The sequence below is a fragment of the Microtus pennsylvanicus genome, chromosome 2, assembly GCF_037038515.1.
Source record: "Microtus pennsylvanicus isolate mMicPen1 chromosome 2, mMicPen1.hap1, whole genome shotgun sequence".
Lineage (NCBI taxonomy): Eukaryota > Metazoa > Chordata > Mammalia > Rodentia > Cricetidae > Microtus > Microtus pennsylvanicus.
The window spans coordinates 97682697-97707956 of NC_134580.1; the positions used below are offsets into that span (position 1 = coordinate 97682697).

Below are 25260 nucleotides of genomic sequence, written 5' to 3' on the forward strand. Positions count from 1 at the left end.
CTGTGTAAGGGCGTCAGTTTTCCTGCAAATGGAGTCACAGACAGTCGTGAGCTGCCATGTGGGTGCTGGAAATTGATCCCAGATCCTCTGGAAGAGCAGCCAGTACTCATAACCACTGAGCCATCTCTCTAGCAATAGAACACATATTCTATGAAAGTACAAGGAGAGGGTCAAATATTTAAGTGGAAATAGAATAAGAGGAGAGGAAGAATGCAGTAGATTAATCCAAAGACGAAAAATCCTTATGATGGGCTGGAGAGGTGGCTCAGAGGTTAAGAGCACTGACTGCTCTTCCAGAGGTCCTGAGTTCAATTCCCAGCAACCACATGGTGGCTCACAGCCGTCTAGAATGAGATCTGGTGCCCTCTTCTGGCATGCAAGCATACATGGAAGGAATGTTGTATACGCAATCAATCAATCAATCTATCTAAAAAAAAAAACCTCTAACCCCCCCCCCCAAAACCTTATGAAAATCTATTATTTTATAAGCTAATTATTCAACCTCAGTGCCATGCGAGGGCTCTGCCCTACAGATTTTACTGTTCAGGGAAGTTCCAGAAGTCACCCAAACAAGGAAGGCTATTTGCCATTGCACACAATAAATACATAGTAAGACTCTGCTACTGAAGACACAGCACACTTTGGCTGCAGGACATGGAGAAATTAAGCTGGGACTGATCTGAAAACCTCTTCTTTGTTGGTTAGCTTTTCATAGTGCCAGGAAATGCTATACAGACCACTGGCAGAGAAAAGCCATCAATTATACTATCCAGACGTGAACCCTGAATGCTACAATACTGGCCTGCTAGGAAAGATGCCTATTGGTACAAAAACAGTATGATGACAACCAAGGTTCTGATTGGTAACCAAGACTGATCCACAGGAGGTAATCCATGCCTGGTATTATAAACCTGGTTAAGAGTCCATTGTTCTGGAGGTTTTTGCCCTATCAAGGAACCTACAACTGTTATTTTGCTAAAGGACATGTTCTCAAATTGTCTTCTAAATACTTACATTTTAACTATAGATTAATACCACTCTCAACCTTGGCCAGACAAACTTCTTTTTGTAACAGTTAATGCAGCAATTCACAACTGATAAAGGCATGAGAATAAGTGACTATAGTATGCTTGGTTCTAAATGGGACATCGGTATCAACTCACCTCTACCCTGCCAAGGTTCGGACAACATCATAGAAAAGGAAGCAGAAAGAAGTAAGAGCTAGGAGATGGGGAGGAGGGCTGAAATGCTGCCTTTTGGGCATGATATGTCCAGTGTATTCAGAAGGCACTGCCGGCTACCTGCACAAGACCAAGCCAACAGTCCAGTAGCAGCACTAACTCCGAAGGTTATCACAGAAAGAGAGTGCATGGGGAGCAGGTCATGCTGGAGAGGGGAAGGAGTTGATGGTGAATTAGACCAAGATACATTATATACACATTCAGGATTGTCAAGTATATTAAAGAAATTTGACTGCTCCCTAACAAATACACACATATGATTTTGATGTATGTGTGCATATAGACATTATATGTATTTGTTATAGAGAATATGTATGTACATATACATATATACACACAGAACCAAAGAAGACAAAAGTAGAAGAAATATAAAAACACACTACCTTAAATATGATTTCTATTTATTAACTATACCTTAAGTAAAGTTTCAAAGATGAAACTAATGTATACCCCAAATCCACAGGTGAAAACAGATATAGAGATACATAGTAGCACAATATCAAGGTACCAGGAGACCCTTGCAGAAGCAGCAGTGTGCTGCTGATGGCTGGGATTTCCTGAGCCACCACTAAGCACAGTCAGTGTTTTATGTAATTTACCTGGTTCAGCTCATCTAATCCTCAGGATGGCCTTTAGGATAGGTGCTATTATAGTTATTACAGTGGGTGTTCAATAAAGTTTACAAAGAGACCTATGGCTAGAATTCAGACTCACACAGATTGGTTCGATATTCCCTCTTCTATTGCTTCCCAGGTGAAAGGGATACTCGCTACTAGGAGGATAAGGGAAATGGGACAGGGCCCCATCCATCCTAAGGTTTATTTCAAAATTGCCTTTGCTGTTCATTTTAACTCAATTTCACTTTGCTAAAGCAAAGCAAGAGAAAGGTTAAGTGTTGAATCAAAAACTCCTAGATATGGCATAATTTTTTTTTTTTTTTTGGGAATTACTTCATCTTTGGGGTATATCACCAGGAAAAAGTCAGACTCCTCTCAACGTCTGTTACAGTTTCTCTGTAGCCTAAGCATACTGCACCAAGAGAATGAATGATGATGGCTCTATTTCCTATTTCCCTTATAAAATACAGATCACCTCAGAGCAGATTCTTTCATAAGATTCTCACGGGGTTCAACATAAGCCTTGTCTTTCTTTTCTCCTATACTGTATTTTCCAGTCACAGTGGACTACCTCCCCAAGCCTACACTTTCATATCATTGCCTTTTAAAATCAGGTTTCTTTGGTTTTGAATTTCCTTTCTTCCTGATGTTTAAAGTCCGATTTAAGTTCAGTTCAGCTATTACACTCTATGTAACCTTCTGCACAAATAAGCGCATTTCCTCTAGCTATCCTTAGTTTTGCTAATGATTCATTTTGGCATTAGGATCAGTATTCACTTGGCAGTTATTTGTGTATACAAAGTCTACTCCACTAGGCACATTGCTGCTTAGCATAATGCCTTGCTCACAAATGCCATGAAAATAAATGTATTTATTTATAGATTTTATATGTGTGCTTCCCATGAACATGCGTGTATGGATCCACTCATGTGTGTGCAGTGGGCGATGGAGCACATCATGTGTCCTGCCCTATACTATTTAGTTTATTCCCTTGGTAGGGTCTCTTACTGAACCTGGAGCTAGGCTGGCAGCTAGCAAGCCCCAGACATCCTTCTGTCTCAGCTACCCCTCTCCCAACAGAGATCTGGTGGTAGAGGGGTGCACACGCAAGAGTGTACCCATGCCTATCTGTCCACACGGATTGTCACTTTTTATACGGGCGCTAGGAATTTAAACTCAGGTCCTCATGCTTGTACAGCATATACTTTTTACCCATAGAAGTCAGAGTCATATCCCCAGGCCCCACACAGATTTTAAACAATGAGGCTACAAGCTAAAACACTGCCCCTACCACTCTGAGGACGTATAAAAATCCAGCTGATGGTGAATCAAATTTGCTTTCATTCTGTGGGGACAGTTAAGAACATGCCTGCTTCCTAGTACATTCAGAATCACAGTTCCCAAAGGTAATCTGGAGTTTTAAAAAAGCCAGTGCTCAGATGACAGTCTCTGTTTAAGATGAATCCTTCTCTAGTAAGGCACTGTACTTGGATGGCTTGCCTGGGCAAGTTACAGAACCCAGTGGTCTCAGATGTCACAATTAGCTATGGCTTATCTGGATTTTATTCTATATTCTACTGTTTTAAATATTAGCTTTGTCTTATTAATTATGCCATATAGTCAAGAGTTGACCGACTTGCTATAAGTACTTTTTTTTAAATCAATTTATTTTTTAAATATTTATTTATTTATTATGTATACAGCATTCCTTCCATGTGTGTCTGCAGGCCCGAAGAAGGCACCAGACCCCATTACAGATGATTGTGAGCCACCATATGGTTGCTGGGAATTGAACTCAGGACCTTTGGAAGAGCAGGCAATGCTCTTAACATCTGAGCATCTCTCCAGCCCCACAAGTACTTTTTTTTACATTGCACTGAAAATTGAGTGGTGTATTTCTTTTAAATTCAGACTCTGTTGCCTATGTAACAGGAATGAATCTCTAAAGAGAAAACCCAGACATAATGTAAGTTGTCTATGAAAATTAAAAGCTCTTTGTAACTATGAAAATATCAAAGAAATGGGCATCTTTCCCCCCCGCAAAAAAAAAGATGGCAGGAGAAGAGTTTTGTGGAGTGCAGAAAATGGCTCAGCTGTGAAACTCAGGTTGTAAATCTGCTTTTTCTTAATTTATAATTCTCCACCTGCATTTTAAAGTTCTCAGCTGTTTTGTTGGTAAGTATAACCCACTAAATCTTCTCCAAAACTCAGGGCCATAAAAGATTAATCAAGCATATTCTTCTTTGTCTGTCACAGCTAACTTTGAGGTTGTTCTCTCATGATCCTTGGAACTTCTCTGAATCAACTTTTAAGATGCTATATAATTCTGATATAGCAATAGAAAAAGAAAAATTTTTGTCACCTTTACTAAGCCCATTGTATATTGTTCTTTCAGTAATTAAAAAAATTTATGTGTCTGGAGGTTTTGCCTGTATATATATGTGTGAATTTTATTTGTGGGGTGCTGGTGCAGGACAGAGAGGGTATTGGATCCTTTGGGCCTAGAGTCAGAGACAGTTGTGAGCTGCCATGTAGGTGTTTGGAATTGAACCTGCGTCCTCTAGAAGAGCTGACAGTGCTCTTCAGCTGAGTCATCTCTCCGGCCTTTCTCTTTGTAATTCTTAATCACTGCTTCACCTGTGCTTTCCCCAAATCCTCAGGACGAGGCAAGTACACAAGAACCAAGAAGAGCCTCACTGTAGGACTGGTTTGTTTTGGCTACCGGTAACACTTGGTCTGAGCAGAGTTCTTTTAGTTGAACTGCCGCTATTAGAGCCTTATAGTATTTAAGATTTAACGGCCAATCACGGCTGAGGCTATCACTGACCTAGCATAAATAAAGCCCCAGTCCTACTTTCCGAGCTGCATGTGAGGAAATGGGAAACTGGGGCAAAGGCCAACTAATCAAAAGAGAACACTGACAACAGTGGCTTAATCACTTCTCTTATGCTCAAACTTGTTAGGACTTTCCCATCATTTATAACTAGGTGATGTCATGGAACAAATCAGGAAATTCATCATGTTAAAACTACCACAAATCTAAGCACTGCATGAAATCTAAGATCTAGACAAAATTGACCCCAGATGTTGCATATTACATCTCTTGCTAAAAACAAATTGCCAAATTATTAAAAGGAGTCTGCCCACAAAATGGATAATCACACTCTGCAAAATCTCTCAAGCCAACTTTGGCGTCCAAAGAACCCAAAACGTTCAGCTCCTTTTTAAAATAATTTTATTATTTGTGTGTGTATGAATATATATGCATGCATAGATGCACAGAGGTCAGAGGACAATCTGTAGGAACCGAATCTCTCAACCACATGGGTTGTGGGAACTGAACTTGTCATCAGGCTTGGTGGTAAGTGTCTTATGAACTGAGTCATCTCACTGGCCCAACCTTCCCTTTTGCTATCTTCATTCCTTTTGTACTGCCATGTTCCTGATCCCCTTATTCTTGAATAGGGACAACTTTTTTTCAATACTACTCCTTGAAGTAGCAGGCTAGAATATACAGCTTTTCATATATTAAACCCAAGGAAAAATGTGAGCCATTTACACAGTTCTGATCACCAGATACCTTAGCCTTTCCTAACTTTCCTGTAAGACTTAACTTTGGTGGTTTGTGACTATTTGCTCTTGTTCTTTTCTTTCTATGTTTATGGTCTCCTTGTCCATAAATAAGTCATCATTCAGAAAAAATAAAATAGAACTTAACCCTGTAAGTAACGAGACACAGTTGTCTTTCACGGCTAACCCAGTGGTAAACCATGGCTGTACAGTAATATTACCTCAGGAAATTTTAAATATCCTAATTCTCAGACCCCATTCCAATGTCTGCAACATATAGTCAAGATGCATCAAATTTAATCTGTTCAATAGCTGTTCCCCGGGTTTTTAACATAAAGAAACAAAAACAAAAAACTGAATCCCCAATCTTGACTTCTATACAGAAATCAGACTTCCCAGACTGGATTTGCTTTAAAATTGTAGAATTTCATCTCTTGTATTTCATTGGCTAAGGGAAGAGAACAGAAGTCCTCCAATTACTGGGGGATGGGGCACTTTGCTCTTTCTACAGAATGTAAACCACAAAGAAGGGTTTGGGTGTTCCCAGTAATTATGGCTGATACGATAGGGACATCAGCTTCCTATCCAAATTAAATGTCAAGGACTCCTAGGTCCCCAAGATTCCTTCTCCTACCTCCAGCAGGTCTATCATCCTGGTCATCTGAGAGTAGATAAGGACTCTATGTCCTTGAGACTTGAGTCGAGTCAACAGGATATCAAGAGCATACAGCTTTCCACTGTCTGTGATGAGGCTCTCCTTGCCTGGGAAGAAAAAAAGGGTGGGGGAGGAAACTATTTAATTGAAGCAACAAATCACCCACTGCAAAGCTGTATACGGTCAAAGTTTCTGCAATCAGGATGCTTGTTTTCATGAGAACTGGAAAGTGCTCGAGAGGTAGAATGGAAAACCCTGCTAAATCCTGACCAGGAAAGAGCTGAAGACAGCTTCTCAGGTGACAGTGCCAATTAGGTGTTTAGTCCACATTCTAAGTACACAAGGCTATCTACCAGTGGCAAGTATATTGTGTGCTGTAAGTAACCTCAAATCCCTACTCCTTTGGTTTACTCTAGAAATTTGTTGCTTCTAATTCGGTGCTTATGCTGGTTTGAATGAAACTTAGATGAAGGCTTGGTTCTGTGTCAGTAGAACTGTTTGGGAGATTAGCAGGTGTGACCTTGTTGGAGGAGGGGGTGGGGTCTGAAGTTTCCAAAGGCCACATCAAGCTGTCCCTTCCCTCTCTGATTCCAACTTGCAGGTAAGACGTAGACTCTCAAGTACTGTTCCAGCAGTATGTCTGTCTTCCTGTTGCCATGTTTCCTCCCAGGTGGATCATGGACTCACCATCTAAAACTGTAAGCCCCCACTTAAATGCTTTCTTTTATAAGTTGCATTTATCACAAAACAGTAGCTAAGACAGAGATTATGTCCTAAAAGCATGAGAATAGACAAGGGCAGATGTCTGCCGATAATGTAAACACCAAAAAATGCAAATGAATATGTCCACCCTTGACACTCTCTAATAACCAGCTATCAATTCCAGGGTCATATGCTCTTTCAATGAGCCCTACTCCCAGGTTTTCAGAGATAGCAGACTTTAGGCTTCTGTGAAATGCTTTCACTCACTAACTTGGGTTTCTCTTTCTTCTTCCCATACTAAGCACACTGAACTCACAGGTTTTCATGGCACCCATTGAATACCATCCACTCACATCATATTCCAGGAAGGAGCGTTTCCTGTTTGCAGACCATTCATAAACATGCCCTCAACAATTGTTGATTAAGAGAGGAAGAGAGGAGGCTTGAGGGGTTGCATAAGAGTGTATATGGAAGTGGCTGGGGAAACACACATCAAAAAGAAGAGAAACAATATAGAGAACTTTACACTGGCAACTACCTCCCAAAAGTCAAAATGTCTATCCTTAGCTTCCAGGGTTGAACCATGCTCTTTCTTCAGAACTGCAAAGACCAAGTACTGACAGTAGTCCAAGAATTCTCAACTGTCATTCTTGCCACTATTTGCCAAGTACACAATTATTGTCTACACTGAACAAGAACGGATGTGCTGACAGCACCATAACAAATCACCAGCTGCTCTGTTTTTGCTACAAAGCTATGGGTCCTGGATGTTTACTCCTCTGCACTGCACCCTTTTCCCACCTTCGGAATGCTGCCAGGACACACTGCCCTCCCCTCCCCTCCCCTGTGCTCCACACCTTTGTTCAGCCTCTTTGTTTGCTCCTGTTTAGATTACTGAAATGCTCTTCTCTTTGCTGTCTCCTTTCCAGCACAATCAAATGACTGCAGCAGGACAGGAATGAGTGCTGAGCTTTCTCCCAGGCACCAGACAAGGAGGCCAGTGGGAATTCCAAGTCTGATCAGACAGCAACGTTTTCTGAATAATCCAAGAAATTCACTTCTCCTCATAATCCCTTCTTTACTGGATTGTCAGTAGTCTCCTTATTTTGATAGCTTTTTTTTTTTTAAGCCATACAATTTTCAGTAACTGAATGGGAGTGGGCTAGCTAAGCTTTCCTATTTTCACAGCCTGCTATGTCCTCTCTCCCTTCAGAACACATTACCAGCAGAGCACACACAAATCTGTCTGGTGTCTAGACTCTGAGAAGCACCAACTGACTCTGTAATAAAAGATTTGTTTACTTCTATGTATATGTGCTGGTTGGTTTTATGCCAACTTAACACAAGCAAGAGTTACAGGAAAGCAGAGAACTTCAGTTGAGAAAATGCCTCTATAAGATCTGGCTGTAAGGCATTTTTATAATTAGTGGTGGCCAGCCTATTGTGGATGGTGAAATTCCTGGGCTGGTGGTACTGGGTTCTATAAAAAAAAGTAGGCTGAACAAGCCAGTAAGCAGCACCTTTCCATGGCCTCTGCATTAACTCCAGTCTCTAGATTCCTTCCCTGCTTTAGTTCCTATTCTGACTTCTTCAAATGATGAACAGTATTGTGGAAGCATAAGCCAATAAACCCTGTCCTCCCAAGTTACTTTTGTCGTGGTGTTTCATCACAATAGTTAGCCTAAGACAGTAAGAATATTTGCCTGCATGTATATATGTATACCATGTATGTGCCCCGGTACCCACAAAGGCCAGAAGAGAGCATCAGAAATTTAAAAAACTGATGATTTGGACTTTGTAAGCCACCATGTGGGTGCTGGGAACTAAACCTGGGTCCTCTGTAGGAGCAGTGAATTCTCTTAAGCTGGGAGCTATCTCTAGTCCCCTATTGACTTCAAAACCATGATTAAGTAGTCTTCACACTTTCCCACTTTCCAGAGTTTCTTTAGTTTGCTAACTAGAATGAACTGGTGTTAGGATTAGAAAAGTGCAGAGGTAAAGACACACACACACACAAAGATGAACTCAAATGCACAGAAGCAGCAAGTGCTGCCAGTTTGCCACTGTGTAGTTGAGGGAGGTGGAGGAAGGAGTACTAGAACTGGGTTGTCTTTGTTTTTGTTGTGTTGGGGGTCAAACATAGGGTTCATACATGCAACGTAAGAGGTTTATCAGTGAGCTACATCCTTAGACCAATGGACCTGTTCGAATTATTTTGAAAGCAAAGTCCCCAAAGAAACGGACTTAAACCAAGAGGATAAAACACTTAAGCAAACAAAAATATTTCTGAGTTCTCAAGTGAGTGTGCTAGACAGATCAAATCAATGTCTAGCATTTGGCCTTAGTACACTGGTATCTTTCTTTTTGAGACAGGGTTACTCTGTAGCTTTGGAGCCTGTCCTGGAACTAGTGTTTGTAGACCAGGCTGGCCTCGAACTCACAGAGACCCACCTGCCTCTGCATCCCGAAAGCTGGGATTAAAGGTGTGCGCCACCACTGCCCGGCATGCACTGGTATTTTTGGGGACTGACATACATCACTCAATTTTTAAGAGCAACTAAAGTATGCTGTACAAAAACATGATCTGTGGCTAAGTGGGGAACAGAGCCAGAAGACTAATTTGCAAGGAATCAAGCAGATTCTGTCTAGTCAAACCCAGTCCCAAACCATTCTTAAAAATAGGACCTCAAATAATACTGGAACAACCAGACCTATCTATCCTCTCTCATCATCTTTCCAGCAATCCTATAGTATTTACATTTAAATACAAGTTCTACTCTCCACAGCTTAGGACAAGGACAGGACAGAAAGACTATAAATATCTCTCTTCTCCAAGGAAAGAAGACCTCTGAAAGGCTGAAGCCTGCAGAAGCCATCAAGGTATAAAACTCAGGAAATTTTGGTCAGTCTTTCAAAGAACGCAAACGACTCCACCTTTCCCAGGGAAACAAAAAAATGTTAAAGTATAGAAGAAAGAGATAAAACACAGAGAGGTTCAAATGATACCCTCCCCAGCCCTACCCCGCCCCAGCTACTCCACAGAGCACAATGGGGTCAGTGAGGAGCTTGTCGGTTCTCACAGTAAACAGCCAGTGAGGCTGGTGCTTTTTATCGATGCGAAAAGAACTCAGACACTTCCTGCTATTTAAACAAGGTCCATTTTTCTTTCAAAGAACAGGAAAAGCCACAAGAGATTCCCACAGCGCCAGCAATAAGCCTTCTACTCCTATACTGGGAACTAAAGCACCAGAATGAAGGAGAAAGAAATATGGTATATCTTGCTTCTTCCCTACCTGTATGTCTGTGGTATCCATTCTGTCCTGCTTTACTCCTGGATTTTCCCCTTAACTTTCCATATGCAATATGCAATACAGATTTCACACACAGTCAAAGCACTCTAAAGGGCTATCAATAGGATGACACAAAGCTGTCAGACAAGAAACAAAAAGCAGATCTCTACATAGGAATCCAGCTGTCACTTACAGCAGATGCTCCCCTTGAGAGCAGTCCTAGTATGCTTCCGTTAAATTTCAACAAGAATACAATCAAGATGTCAAAGAATCTGTACAATCAAGCTAACATGGTAGCTCTGAGCTACACTCTGCAGCAGGTGGAAAGTGCATCAGTCTGTGGACTCTCTGTGTGCAACTTCCTCAAGTGCAGCCTCACTAAAGCAAAGATGAAAACCTAGTTTCCTTTCAACCCTGGACCTTGACACCAGGGGGTCTGGGAATCTGCTAGTGTTTTGGCACAAAACATACTGTTTTTCCTCTTGTTATCATTTAGATCTCTAGGCCTTGTGCAGGACACTGTTTGTGCTACTTAAACTAGGCTCGCTGGGAGTGACGACATTCTCATTCATTCCACTGGCAACGGCACAAGACAACTGCACTCACTCGATCTGAGGCCTTCCCTAAACTGTGTGTGTGTACATGCGCCATTAAGGAGGGGGGCTCTGAGGTTGGGTGGAGCCTGGCCTTGGTGCTAGATAAGCACTCTACCCATGAGCACCCTAGCCTCCACCCCTTAAAAAAAAAGTGGTATTACTTCATTATCAAAGGAGAGTGCTCAAGAACAAATCTAGAAAACATTTATCTTCCCAGCTTTCCACCCAAGACACAAGTTACTTGTATTTTACCTATAAATAACAGGTGGAAGGAGAGAGAGAGAGAGAAACCTCACGTACTCTGAATACCAAACACTGGAAATTATCACATGGGCCTTTTCCTCCATTCTTCTCTTGCCATAACTGGGAACATGCCCAAGGGAGCAGAAAACTTACCTGGAATTCTGATGAAAGACCAGCCATTCTGGGGCCTGATGCTCCACAGCCCTCCAGCTGGCTCAGGGAAGAACTGCGACCTGCGATTTAGCCAATCTGTAGCAAGCTCAGGAGCCCCATTCAACAAACACTGCTTGGCAGCAAGACTCCCTCCTTCCTTCAGAACTCGTCTCTCATACTCTGCACTTCTGTCATTACAGTAAGAATCCAACGGCACTGCGGTGACCTGCAGGGCAAAATTCACAGATGATCAAATACTTCTGCATTTTTTCATACACATCAAGTCTTGAGGGAACTTCAACCTTCCTTCCTTCCTTTCTTTCTTTCCTTTTCTTTGCTTCTGAGACAGGATCTCATGTAGCCCAGGACAGCCTCCAAATTGTCAAGAAGTCAAGGATGACCTTGAACAACTGATCCTATTACCTTCACTACCTAGTGTGGGATAGGCAAATTTCAGGCTTGTGAATACTAAGCAAGCACTCTACCAATACTGAGCTCTACTGAGCTTCATCCCTAGGCCCAGAACTCTGAAATCAGAGCAATGAGGATAATCTCAGGCTGCTAGCTTTAAATTTCCTCAACTAATAAAATAAGACAATGCCAAGAATTGACTCGGAGCATTTCTCTGGATAAAACAGTAATCTTAATAACACAAGCCTATAATCACAAGATACAAAAAGAAACTGGAGCGTGCAGCTAGACTAGGATGCTAATGTGACAGCACTCTAGTCTCAATACACATTCACCGCTCACACTCACTACTAGATGTTGTCCTTGACAAAGAACTATGAGCCACATCACAATGCTGATGCCAGGAAGGAAGTCGGAGATGGACAGACATGATCAAAGAACTACAGTATTGGTTTGACATAACTGATGCTATCTTTGTTTTTTGAGACAGGGTCTCACTGTGTAGCCCTGGCTGTCCTGAAACTCACAGAGATCTACCTGCCTCTGCCTCCTGAGTGCTGGGATTAAAGGCATGCGCCACCACTACCTGGCTATACCTGAAGCTATCTGGTAACGTTTTCGTGGCAAAACTTTATCAATACTTCTCTTGGACAACTCCCTAATGGAAAAGAAGGGAAGCCTTCTTTCAAGCCACGCTGGAGAAGGACTATGGAACATAAAGAATAGAGAGAAGCAATCACCAGGAAGGAGCGGATGCATTTCCTGGCTAAGACAGAGATTGCACAAAACTCTTATGTCATCATATAGTACAACCTAATGAAACTAAATTGGGCCTGACCAATGGAGAAAGGGCACTGTGCCAACTTAGAAACACAGGTTCATCCTTTTTCATAGAAAGACTGCTGAACATAGCTTCTGTTAAAAAGGAAAGGCTGAGGTGACCACCAAGTCCAAGATGATGAAAATCGTAAAAGCCCATTCACTATAAGCAGTAAATTACACAGACAGAGCTTAAAGTAGACAGAGATGGGGAGAAAGTTGGTATAAAGAGTAAAGAGTGTCTGAAGAGCCAAGCTGTGGGAGAGATCAGAACACAGAGCATTTACTGTACCTAGTTAGGCAGTTCTACTACTTCCTGGAAAACAAGTACTTAGGAAATCTGTTTTGCTACTGACTGCTTATTTTCATGTGAATCTCCCTTTGGAGCTGGATCCTCAAGTCTGGAAATGCTGAAGAACCTCGACAGGAGCAGATGACAGATGCATATCTAGAGGAGGGGGAATCTCTGGCTAATTGGCCTAGCTGGAATAGCAAGTCCTGCAACAACCAATGAAAGATTCTCTCAACAGAACAAGGAGGACGCTCTGTAAAGAAAGACAGGCAAGGCTGATCTCTGGCCTCCACAGTGTTCACTTGCACACACACACACACACACACACACCATGCTGTACTCATTCTACAAAGAGACCTCTAGGGTACACCACTGTTATTTGTGTTCCCAGGTCATCTTGAAATTCCTGTTGAGCATCCAAACTGCCTAGGCTCCCACAAAGCCAGTGCGTGCAGTAGGATCAGAAACCCACTGCCATTGTTCTTGAGTTCTCAGCAGTCCTCATTGTCCGCTATGTTCAGAGAGTCCGGTTTTATCCCAGACTTTTCCAGACCCAGGCCAGCTAGCCTTGGTGAGTTCCCAGTAGAACATCCCCATTGTCTCAGTGTGTGGGTGAACCCCTTGCGGTCCTGAGTTCCTTGCTTGTGCTCCCTCTCCTGCTCCTGATTTGGACCTTGGAGGAGACTAATTTTGAATATTCTACACTTAGAGACAAATCCTCTAATTTCCCCTTATTTTCTAGTACAAAACAGAACTCAGACTGGAATCAAGACTTTGTGTCATAATCTCAAGACAGAAAGTCAGAAACTAGATGCTTAGAATGAAGGACAATGAAAGATCAGTGACACAGGCAGAATGTTCTCCTGCTAAGGACTCATACCTAGGCATTCCTTTAAAAACCAAAATGTTTCCAGTTATAAACTTTCAACATGTATGCATATGCACAATGTGTGTGCCTAATATCCATGGAGGTCTAGAGGGTGTCAGAATCCTTGGAACTACAGTGATCAGTTATGAGTCACCATGTGGTGCAGGAAACTGAATCCAAGACATGATTTTTTTTTAAGTTTTTCAAGATATAGATGGAATTAGAGAATACATGTGAGACAGTATACTTCTGAGGTCCAAAAGAGCAAAAGAGTTCACTTCTACTTAGAATAAATCCTGTTTATAAATTAGCTCCATTCTAGACAGCTTGTACTCACTCCACAAAACCTGATGGTGTAGAAATAGCAGCAATGAGGCATGACATACCATTCTTCCCTCCCCACAATGGAAATGCATCCTGCGTCTAGTCCAAGCATATTCAACCTGTGCTTGCAGCCAGGAGCATTCACGGATAGCTAGAAATAAAACCCAACTCTTTTGTACATGATAGCATCATATCACAATGTCAAAAGGTGTATCCCTTGCAAGTCCCACATGCTAATCCCATGCTCTGCTTCATTAACACCCTAAATTACTGTAGTTTGAGGAGCTGCTTTGTCAAGCACTTAGGGCGTCCTTCCTGACATGTGTGTTCCTGCTCTGGCTATGGGAGCGTGACTGCTCCAAACATTTCTGGGTTTTGGTATGATGAATGCCCAGGATCTTATTTACTCTACTAAACCTTGTAGAACTATTTCTCAGCTACTGACAAACAGCTCCTTCCTTAGTGGCAGCTACCCCAACACAGCAGGGAAATGACTTCTAGAAGTGGTAGGCCAGTCAAGGCTCCAAGGAAATCAATTTCTCTTTCCTCACCAAATGTTTAAGATCAGTAAGTAGAATGGAAGGCATCTTATGAAATATCACTTTATCAGTCCCAAGACTGATATGAAAGGCGAAGCTAATTATATGTGTATAAATTATTCAGATACAGCCAGAAGCCTCATGTCCTCAAAATCATGGTCTAATTACTATTTTCAGGTTCAGTAAATGTTATGAGAAAGCTCTGCAAATATGAGGAAAGAGACTACGGAGCAAAAGAGGGTGGTCAGTTTTCTACTATTCCCTGATAACCACCACAGATTTATAGCTATTACAATTTCCTGCAAGCAACATTTCAATATTCTTTAGAGGAAGAGCGCTATTAGATAAACATGGCAGTTCAGACTTTGGTTAGCCCAGTAAAAACACTATTTTCTTTGCTTTTTCTCTCCTCCTTTCCTTGTGAAACAAGGCTTGACTTGAACTCACAACTCTCTTGCCTTAACCAACCAAATGTTAGAATGATAGGGATAGAAGCCACTAAGCTTCAGGCCAGGATTGTTTTTTATATTTTTGTTGGTTTAAATTTCTAATTTTGGGAAGACCTTTTAAGTAAAGTTAGTCATAAAGATTTTGGGAGTCTTGAGAGCTAACAAATATTTCTTAAGTGCATAAAGACAATTTTACATACATAATGATTTAGTGGCTTCTATTGGCTAGGAATAGTTTTGGCATTCCTCTCCCAGAAACCTAAGCTTCCTCTCTTAGGATCTTGGTACAGAGATCAGGTTAAAAGAGAATGAAATCAACCGTGCAACAGTGAAGCCTGCAGGCTGTTCCCACAGTTCCCAGCTTTAGATACTTCTATACAAAATACATTTCCCTCAACAACTTAGGTTCTAAGATTGCTCTGGAGTAACAGGTACATGCAGATTCCAAGTACTTCTTCCATAAACATACAGCAAACAGAGTTGAGAATGGATGGGAATTAAGGTCACATAGCACAGGACCAGACAGAAATCTAGGTGGGCGGCAGCCCATGGGACTCAGGACTTTGTCAGATTCTCTTTTGGTACATTTAATAAAGTATGCAAACTGATAAAGAGTGGTAGACAAATGCTTCCAGCAAAGACATAAATTTCTTTTTTGGAAGAACTGTTAAGACAGAACATTTGGGATGAGTGGAGGAACAAGATAAAAGGGAAAGAGCTCCTTAGCTAACTCAGTTATCCCAGGAGCAAAAGAAAACAGCATGCTGGGCAAACAGAAAGGTGTTCTCTTCTCTAAACACTTAAGTCTGGTCACATCGTTATTCTGCCTTTCTCCCTTCACATACTTCTTCACGGAATAGGGAGAAATGTTGTTGTCCAGCCATGATCAATGGGGAAAAGAAAGGAAATGGAAGAGGGAGGCAGGAGTGCCCAATCTAGAGAACCAAAGGAAGCCTCTCAGAGCTGTTGGTCAGCAATCCTGAAAGTACTGTTTGAATAAACAGGGCATGGGAAGATAAAGAGATGTGCTCAAAACTGAAACAACAACAGAAATACCACACCCCTACCATGGCCCCTGGGAACGAAAAGCTTAATTCCTGAACGGTGAGTGATAGATACACAGAGCCACTGTGCAGATGGAGCACACCTGGGAGCCACAGTCCCAGCAAGGCCACTAAGGAAGTGAGAAAATGCCGGACTGGGAAACCAAGATAAGGTCAGCTGAATTCTTCTACTGAGCCACCATCCTATGACAACCTTAAAACAAACTCAAAGCAGGTGACAAACGGCTTCCTTTTCTCCTGGCCCTGCTATTGGATGCTGATCTTTCTGACAGATGGGTTTGTTCTATTACAGTTTATAGCCTCTGACTTAATCAAAAGTAGCAACCACCACCCAACACACCTTAACTCTAAATTCTATACATTTCAAGGACAGAATCATGGATGCTCTCCATGATTTTAAATTTTCTTTTGAAATAGGTCTACTATGTAATTCAGTTTTGCCTTGAACCCATAAGTGTGTCCCATGTCCCTGTGGCCTCCCCGCCCCCCGCCCCGCAATGTCCTGGGATCACAAATAGATAGCCATGCCAGCCAGCTCCCTTCTTTTAACAAACCAGGACTGGTAAGTTTTTCAAGAACCGAACAACTACCCCAAGTAATAGTTCTTTTTTTTTTTTTTTTTAAACAGCATTATCCATTTTATTTCTTCCCTCCTGTAGGACTTACTCGTGGACTGGCCACACATAAAAAAGATGGCAGCTCAGTGAGCAGGCAGCAACGAAGTGAGGAGGTAGCTGATCTCCGTTGATGGACGACCTGGTCGGAGTAGCCACTCACTGCTTTACAGTGGCTGCTGAAAACAAGAGACTTAAAACAAAACAAAACAAAAATAGGTGTTAATGAAGCAAAGCAGAAAACACGTCACATGTTGAATATTCAAATTAATAAACTTTTTTCCGGGCCAATACTATTAATTCTAAATAAACATTAATCAGAACCAAATATGTAGTGTATGGTTGAGGCCCATGTTAATTTCAAACTGTGGTTTTCTTAGTATACAAAACCAAGTAACATTTCTAATTCCACTTCCACAAGAGACATTTGTGCTAGGTGGATAGTTGGTTTTTATGACTATGGATGCAAACTCAAACCACAATGATTAAGGCTAGTTTCTTCTAAATTTCCCCTTAAGACACTGTAGAAGCAGGTGCTAATGGTGTTGTGTAATTCAAGCAAAGCTGGTTCTTTTTGAGGCAGTGTCATACTATTCTTGGCTACATAATTCTAGGCTAACCTGAACTACATTTCAAAATAATGTAAATTCTTCACTTACAGTATCAGGGACTAAAGTGCAAAGTTTGAGTGCTTGCCTACCACAAATAAGGTCCTGGGTTCCATTCCAAAGAAAAATTTCTTTATTATATCAAAAAACTGGCTGGGCAGTGGTGGTGCATGCCTTTAATTCTAGAACTCGGGAGGCAGAGGCAGGCAGATCTCTGTGTCCTCTGTGTGAGGACAGCCTGGTACACAAAGTGAATTGTAGGACAGCCAAAGCTGTAACACAGAGAAACTTTGTCTTGAAAAACCAAATAAGAAAAAGAAAAAAAAGTATTTTATGAGGTTGTCTTCATTCCTTGGCTTGTGGACTTTCCCTGCCTAATTGTCAAGGGTCTCTTTCACATGAACCTTTCTGCCATATTCTTCCAGTTAAGGGCTTTGGTTAAGATAAAACCTACTCAGGTTTTCCCCTGGATTAAGGGGGAAAGTATTTTAAATTCAGGTGTGAAAGCACATACAAAAATTAGAAGCTACAGTCATCAACTATTCTCAAACCTATACATTTTAAGGTAAGGAAGGAAGTGAAGGCATTGGAAGGTGATATTAAAAAACATATCCTAACAAGCTTTCCAGTCTTGCTAAGCTTTTAGTTCCCAATCCTCCAATGGATATTATAATATGGGATATTCTGAAATAGCAGGCCTCAGTGCCACTATAGCCTCCACACCAAAGCACGGTTCATTCAGGAGTATGACAGCACACAAGTCAAGGCTATACAGAGAAACCTAGTTTCAAACAAAAACAAAACAAACTTTGAACATATACTATGGCTAAGTAGATTACTATGATATCTGTTCACAAGGACAAAATTAACAAAAGTTAATAATGATTCTTGCATTCTGAAAGTCATCATTTCTGACAAGGTCTTCAACTGGATATAGCTTTAAAAAAGGTTTTACCTCAAAACAATTATTTCCTATAGCTCTAAGTTTAATCTTTAAGCAAAAGATTTTTTTTAAGACCCCGATGTACAAGATTTATACTCTCAGTACATATCACTACCTAATAAACAGATTTGGGGAAGTAATCTCAGAACGCACAGTTGATAGTTGAAGCCAACCTTTTTGTTTTTCCATTTTTCCAATAGGTATGACTAAATATGGACAGTGGGAAGTTTCTTCCTCTGCTTCTCCCCACCAAGTCTAACAGGAAAACTCATTTTTACCTACATTGAATATGTATCTGAATTCTGACTTACAGAGGCCAAGAAAGTACTATTCTATTATTTTTTTATCTACCTACCTACCTACCTACCTACCTACCTACCTACCTACCTACCTATCTGCATGTTTGGTGCATATGTGTGTGTGTCTGTCTATTTACCTATCTATCTATTGGTATATATGTGTGAATGTGTATATGCCAGAGCCTGACACTCCACAACTGGTCCTCCATCTTGTTTTTTGCAATTAAATGTTATTTTTCTGTGTGAGTATTGGACAACTAGCTGGACTTAGTTCTTCCTTTCCATCATGTGTATCCTGCAGATTACACTCAGGTTCTTTGGATTAAACTCAGGTTCCCAGTGGTTTGTGGCAAGTACCTTTTCTACTGGGCCAACAGCTGGCCCTGTGTTACAACATCTCCACTGAATCTGGATCTGCCTCACAAATATATCTGAAGAAAATGGAAAAAAAGGGAGCAAGTGGAGTGGGAGAAGATGACAAAAAGGAAATAAAGGCAAACTATATATAAAGGTATAATGAGTTTGGACATGAAAATTTTGCTATATACGTATATATTTATCAGACACTTTTATAACTTTTTTTTCTTTGTTGAGAAAGGGTCTTAAGTTGCACAGGCTGGCCTCATTAACTATGTAGCAAAGGACAAACTTGAATTTCTGTCTCTATTTGCATGCAAAGTATTGGGATTATTGACATGCGCCATCATGAACAGCTAGCACATTCTTGCCAGTCATGACCAAATTTTAAAACCCTCAGATAGAATGTGCTTCATACATTTTTATTAACCGTTATACCTGGAACACAAACAAGTAATTCCTACGCAAAAAGAAAACTGGGCAAATGGTATGCTCTCAGGAGCGTTTATAAAAGGCTATTGTGGGCCATGATGCAATTACAGCTACTTGCAATTGATAATTCAGATGTCAACCCACCAGAGAATTCTCAGATGGAGGAAACCTGACAGACAGGGTCTGTGGGTCACTGACTATGCAAACTTTTTCTTTCATCTGTAATTTCACTTGAGCAATAACAGCTATGATATCTCATCATTACCATGCCATTTCCATGTGATGTGTATATGTAATCTAACGATTTCACCTCAATCTTATGGGCATATATCTGTGGAATGTCAGGAAGATGACTTTCATTTGATACATAGAAAATATATTAGGACATATTTCATACTAGATGTATCTGTCCCACAATGACTGTAGACACTTAAAGTTCTGCTTTGTTCCTTTTCCGTCAGACTAACTGCACACAATTAGCTCACTTCCACCTCAGAGGAAGTCTCACGCTACAATAAAGACTTTTTGTAAATAGACCATAAGTTTAAAACTATAGCTATACACAGTCAGAGTCACAGATGCCCAGTTGCAACACAAAGCACCCAAAAAAGAAGGCATGCCAATTCTTCTTTCTTGTCAGTCTGCCAACAGACCTATGTCTCAAAGTCTGTCACTGGGCAGTATGCGTCTCGCCTCCCCCACCCCCTAGTCTGGTCAGTCTTACTCCTGTAACCTTGGAACCTTGTGTTACCATGGCAATGGCTCAGCTCCCTATCGCTTACCCTAGGAATATGCTTCAGACTAAAGAGGTAACTCTTAAAAAAAATTTTTTTTTTTATTGCTATAAGGCTCCTGTAAGAAAAACGTTTTGAGGCCAGAAAGAAGAAGCCAGGAGAAATTAAAAATTAGGACAGGAGAATTAGAATAAAAGCAAAACAATAGAGAGACTGATTCGAAAAAGCATGGAATGGGAGAGCTCATTTGTTCCCCTCAAATACCCTAGGAAAAAACCCCTTTCACTTGCTGTAGTATCCAATCTGAACACTGAAGAGGGTCTTGCGACTGAACCCAAAAGTTCTCATTAGTACGCCACTAAAACAGGCCTGTTTTTACTTTTTATTTGGAGCTCTGAACTTATAATCCTTTTGTCTCAGCCTCCCACACTGCACAGATGTACATGTAGGCAAAATTCCCATATACATAAAATAAAGCATAAAGGAAAAATTAAAAGAGAGCAAAAGCCAAGCAGCTCTTCACCACAACAAAGTTATATATGAAACATTTACACATGAAAAATAAACACACAATATAAGTGTAACTCAATACATTGTACAAACCCCTCAAAACACTGGGGTTCTTGTTTGTTTGCTCTTTGTTTTCAGAGACAAGGTTGTCCTGGAACTCCTCCTGTAGAGATCTGCCAGCCTTTACCTCTACAGCCACCACTGCCTGGGTAAGCATTAGGGTTCTTGAGGACACCATTTAACATTAATTTTACTAATGCAAAGAAAAGGAAGCTGAAGGTACTAAGTAGACAACTTATGCAGATAACGGCTTACCTTTAACAAAGGGCAGCTGCAAAGGTTAGGGAAGGAAAGTGGAAAATCGACTCCAAGAAGAAAATCCTTATTTCTCAGATATCTCTGATGGCTCTCCCTGTCTGGATCTCCCCAAGAACGCAGCTGATGGAGCCTGTAGGAGGCTTTCAGAGACAGGAAAAGAGCTAACCACCTGAAACAAACCACAGAGATGTGCTTACTCAATGTTCCTATGAAATTTGGTAGTTCACAATGAGGACCTATCTCATTATCACACACCGTTTGTAAATCTTGAGCATTTGGAAGCGATTCTTTCTTACCTTCAGATAAAGCCATTGCATACTTTTGCTCTATAGATTCCTTGACATGATTTGCTTTTTTAAAGTAAAATGCTCTATATAGCTATAATAAAAAGCAAAGAAATACGAAAAATACTCAGAAACATTTATCTCTACTTAAAAAACTCTTACCATAAAAAAATCATCTTATCAGGAAGATAGTCATTTCTAATTTCTCTATTACATTAAAAACAACATAAAAGGGGCTAGAGAGATGGCTCAGCAGTTAGAAGCACTGGCTGCTGTTCCAGGACCTGGGTTCAGTTCCTAGTAACCACATGGCAGTTCACACCTATCTGTAACTTCAGACCCACTCTCACACAGGCATACACGCAGGCAAAACACCAATGAACATAAAAAAAATTAAATACAATAAAAAAAACATAATATAAATCAGTAAAAACCATTTTACAAAGAATAAAAACACAAAGCTAAATTTCCCAGAATGCTTTAAGTAATAGTAAGCATAACTATATGAACACACACACACATATATATGAAAGAAAAAGAAAACAGAAAAAAGTGTAATATTTCTTTTTTGCTAGAAGATGGGAGAAGGTTTCATATAACACAGGCTGCTTCCAACACCTGATCCCCCTGCTTCAGCCAGCCACGTGCTGGGATTACAGGCATGTACTATCACCATTCCTAGCTCATAAAAAAATTATTGATAGGGGAAAAAAATAGAGGCTCAAGGTGTAATATTAAATATTTAATGTCACAGTATTGCACTTTTGTGCCTGCCTATTCCCAGTTGCTCTTCTATCAAACAGTAAGCAAACTTCTCACCTGGCCAAAAGTCCCTGAAGCATGAGGTTTGCCATTTCTGCTGGCGAGACATCAATAAATCGAAGGAAAGAAAAACAGCTTCCTTCATTAATACCTGGAAAATCAAAGAACAATGCTAAGCCCGATAGCAAACCAAAAGACAATATTCAACTTAGCCTGCTGACCTGTTTAGTTCCTAAAACCACATTGTGAAGATTCTGATCTAGCCAGGGTGTCATTATTTGTATACTACAGGCACAGACAGAAGCCGCACTGTGAAGTGCAGCACATACGAGACAGAGTGAAGATGGCTCATCAGCCAACTTTGGGGGTTTTGGCCTTTGGTTAATTTCTATGATATGAACAAAAAGGAAAGGACAAAAGAGAAAGGTTCATCTTAATATTTTGGACAATGTTCAAGGTCAAGCAGCTTAGGATAAGAAGGAAGAATGGAATTCTCATTAATAAAAGCATTAATGTCAAATTTCAAGCGGAAGAAACTCTTTGTTTTAAGACAAGCTCTCATGTAGCCCAGAGTTGTTTCAAACTTGGTATATATTCAAGGATGACTTTGAACTTCTGATCTTTCTGACTCCTCCTGAAAGAAGAGCTTATAGGTATGTGCCACCAAGCCTTGTTTATTAGGTGCTAAGGATTGAACCAAGGGCCTGGTGTATGTTAGGCAAGAACTCTACCATGCCCAGCCCAACTCTTTCTTTCTTTCTTTGGAAGAAGTTCTCATAGTAGGCCAGACGAGCTTCAGATTCATGGATTTGGTCTCCTGAGTACTGAGATTATAGGGGTGAGATGCTGAACCTGGCTTTAAGGATGAAGAATTCCTAAGAGATAGGTAGATATAAACTGTAGACAGAAAGTTGGGTGATGGTAACAAACGCCTTTAATCCCAGCACTTAGGAGGCAGAGGCAGGTGGATCTCTATGAGTTCAAGGCCAGCCTGGCATACAAGAACTAGTTCCAAGACTCAGAGAAACCCTGTCTAGAAAAACAAACCAAGCAAACAAACAAAATGTAGACAGAAGTCACTATGAATATTTTGTATTGCTTCCTGCTCTGTCTACAAATGATAGAAACTAGGCCTGCATAATGACACATGCCTCTGATCAACAACACACAGAAGGCAGAGGCAGGCTGATTACTGAGATAAAGGCTGCCTCTTCTACGTAGTGAGTTCCAGGACAGTCAGAGCTATATAGAAAAGCTGTCTTGAAAAACCAATAAAATAAAATAAAAATTACAAAAATTATAGATGAAGACGACTAACTGGTAAATTTTTTTTTTTGCCTTTCATTTGTTTGTGAACTGTATGTAAATGTGTGTAGACAAGGTCATGTGGGTGTGGGCAAACGCTGGCATCTTTCTTGGTCCCTTTCTATTTACTGAGACAAGGTCTCTGGCTGAACACGGTACTCAATGATTCGACTAGTTGCTTTAGGGATCCTGTCTCTCCCATCTGTATGCTAGGATTACAGCAGGGCTACCACACCTATCTAGCATTTACCTGGCTTCTAGGGATCTAAACTCTAGTCCTCACACTAGTGTGGCAAATGCTACATAGTATAACTACCTTTCTGGCCACTAATTTACCAATTTATTAAGACATTAGAAAATAAAAGCCAAAACCACTACAGTCACAAGCAAAACAAAGAACATTCTGGTAAAACCCCCACTCTTCTTCCAATGATCAAAACTCCTACCTTTTCTGTGGAAGAGAGACTGCTGGATATAGTCTGGTGCAAATGGAGAAAGTAGAACCTTTAACCACCTGCGAAACAAGTAATTAAAATAAATCTGAAGGGAAGTACAAACACTGAGAAGTTAACTAAACTGGAAGCTCCAAATCAGGGAAAATCAAAATTTAAGACTATTTCTACATGTAAGAAGTTTCTTATCATATGACTACACAACTCGAGACACAAATGTCAGAAAATACAAAACTGTTACACTAATGTAAATCTCTCCTCACTTCACGGACTATCAATTCTAGCCTAAACAAAAAGTACAACTCTGGTCCTTTTCTCTTGCTCAAATCTGTTAAAAAACAAAAAAACAAAAAACCTTCAATTTTAGTTTAATTAGGTCACGGTGGTAAATATTTTATAACAAAGCTTTAACAATGTCCATAGCTCTCAACTGCTGGCACACAGATATCCATTTAAGAGTACAATAAACAGTCTGGAATTCAGAATTATCCTAACTTAGAGGTATAAAATGGACCACACACCAATTTTCTGAATGAACTGGTCTCTAGCATATTAGTTTAACGACTAATTCAACTTTACCAAATTTATTACTGTAGACTCTTATCAAGAGAATAAATTTAATTAAAAACCAATAAACTCAGTTCTACAGTAAGTGTGACTTCAAGTCATTTTAACATAACTTAAGTACATTTAAGTAAATTTACTGTTGATTTTTGGTGCAAATACACATTTGAACACAGGTATGCATTCCTGATTAGAAAGTTAATAGAAACAGCTAAGGCATTTAAGGCCATCTAATGGAAGCCTTTGTAGCACTCCAACTCCCACCCTAAGTGCCCTCAATATTGTTCACCATTTGTTAAATATCTCTTTACTGGAAACTCACATATTCAACACTAAATTTATCTACTCCACTAAGGATATAGCTCTAGAGTAGATCATCCACTTAATAAGCATGAGGCCTTGGAGTCAATCCCCAGCACTACTGAATAATAAATGTGGCCATAGAGCCAAATTATAAAAGCACTCAGCATCAATAGAAATCAGTATTTGCTCACCTATCTCGTGAATGGTTGAAGACCCTGATCTGTCCATGACGATAGATAAATTTTGAAATTTCATATGGCTTTAGGGAAATATGAAATGGAGACCAAGTTTCTTGCCGTTCAAATAACTCTGGGTGATTACACACCTAAGATGAAGGGAAATGGTAGGACAACATTGTCATTTGCAGACATCACTGCTGATTGCTGAACTTCATGGATATTGCCTTCCCATTTTCAGCTCGAGGCCTATCTGGCATCAAGCCTAGGACCCTCTCCATTGAAGTATGTTAAGAAAAACAACAAAGCAAATGACCTAAGCCTTACCTTCCTGAACTGCATGACTAGATTCATGAGGCTGCTGGTGGTGTTCTGTGCTTGCTGAGTAGAGCCCATAGAAGACTGCAGTAAGTCTTCAATGGAAATTTTATTCTTTAGTGCCTGATATAAGAGCTTTTGTCGGCTAGTCAACTGGCAGTACATCAGAATTTCAATCTAAAGAAAAAAAAATCAACAAAAACATTCATATTTGTAACTATCAGGTAAAAAAAAAAACCAGTATAACCTTAAATGTTTCCATGCCCCACCTCTCCTGTCACACACACTAGATGTCCTCTCTGAATCCTTTTCCACTTCTAACAGCGCCACTTACCACCCTTCACTGTAATCTACGAAAACGTACTTCCAAATACCTACATCCATATCCATATTTTCGAGTACCGATTGTCAAAAGACTACTCAGTCTACACCAAACACATACATGGTA

The 25260-nt window shown here is 40.4% G+C and overlaps 1 protein-coding gene across 1 annotated transcript in view; it reads right to left on the reverse strand.

Moving 5' to 3' along the window:
- Window positions 1–25260, reverse strand: part of Ino80 (INO80 complex ATPase subunit) — a 104612-nt gene that overhangs the window by 32442 nt on the left and 46910 nt on the right. Inside the window, exons 20-27 of the mRNA XM_075961821.1 lie at window positions 24822–24989; window positions 24510–24643; window positions 23446–23513; window positions 21752–21845; window positions 20646–20817; window positions 16500–16640; window positions 11068–11293; window positions 6063–6190 (exon numbers count right to left, since the gene is read on the reverse strand). Coding sequence (XP_075817936.1) covers window positions 6063–6190; window positions 11068–11293; window positions 16500–16640; window positions 20646–20817; window positions 21752–21845; window positions 23446–23513; window positions 24510–24643; window positions 24822–24989 — 1131 coding nt within the window. The remainder of the gene's footprint in view (window positions 1–6062; window positions 6191–11067; window positions 11294–16499; window positions 16641–20645; window positions 20818–21751; window positions 21846–23445; window positions 23514–24509; window positions 24644–24821; window positions 24990–25260) is intronic.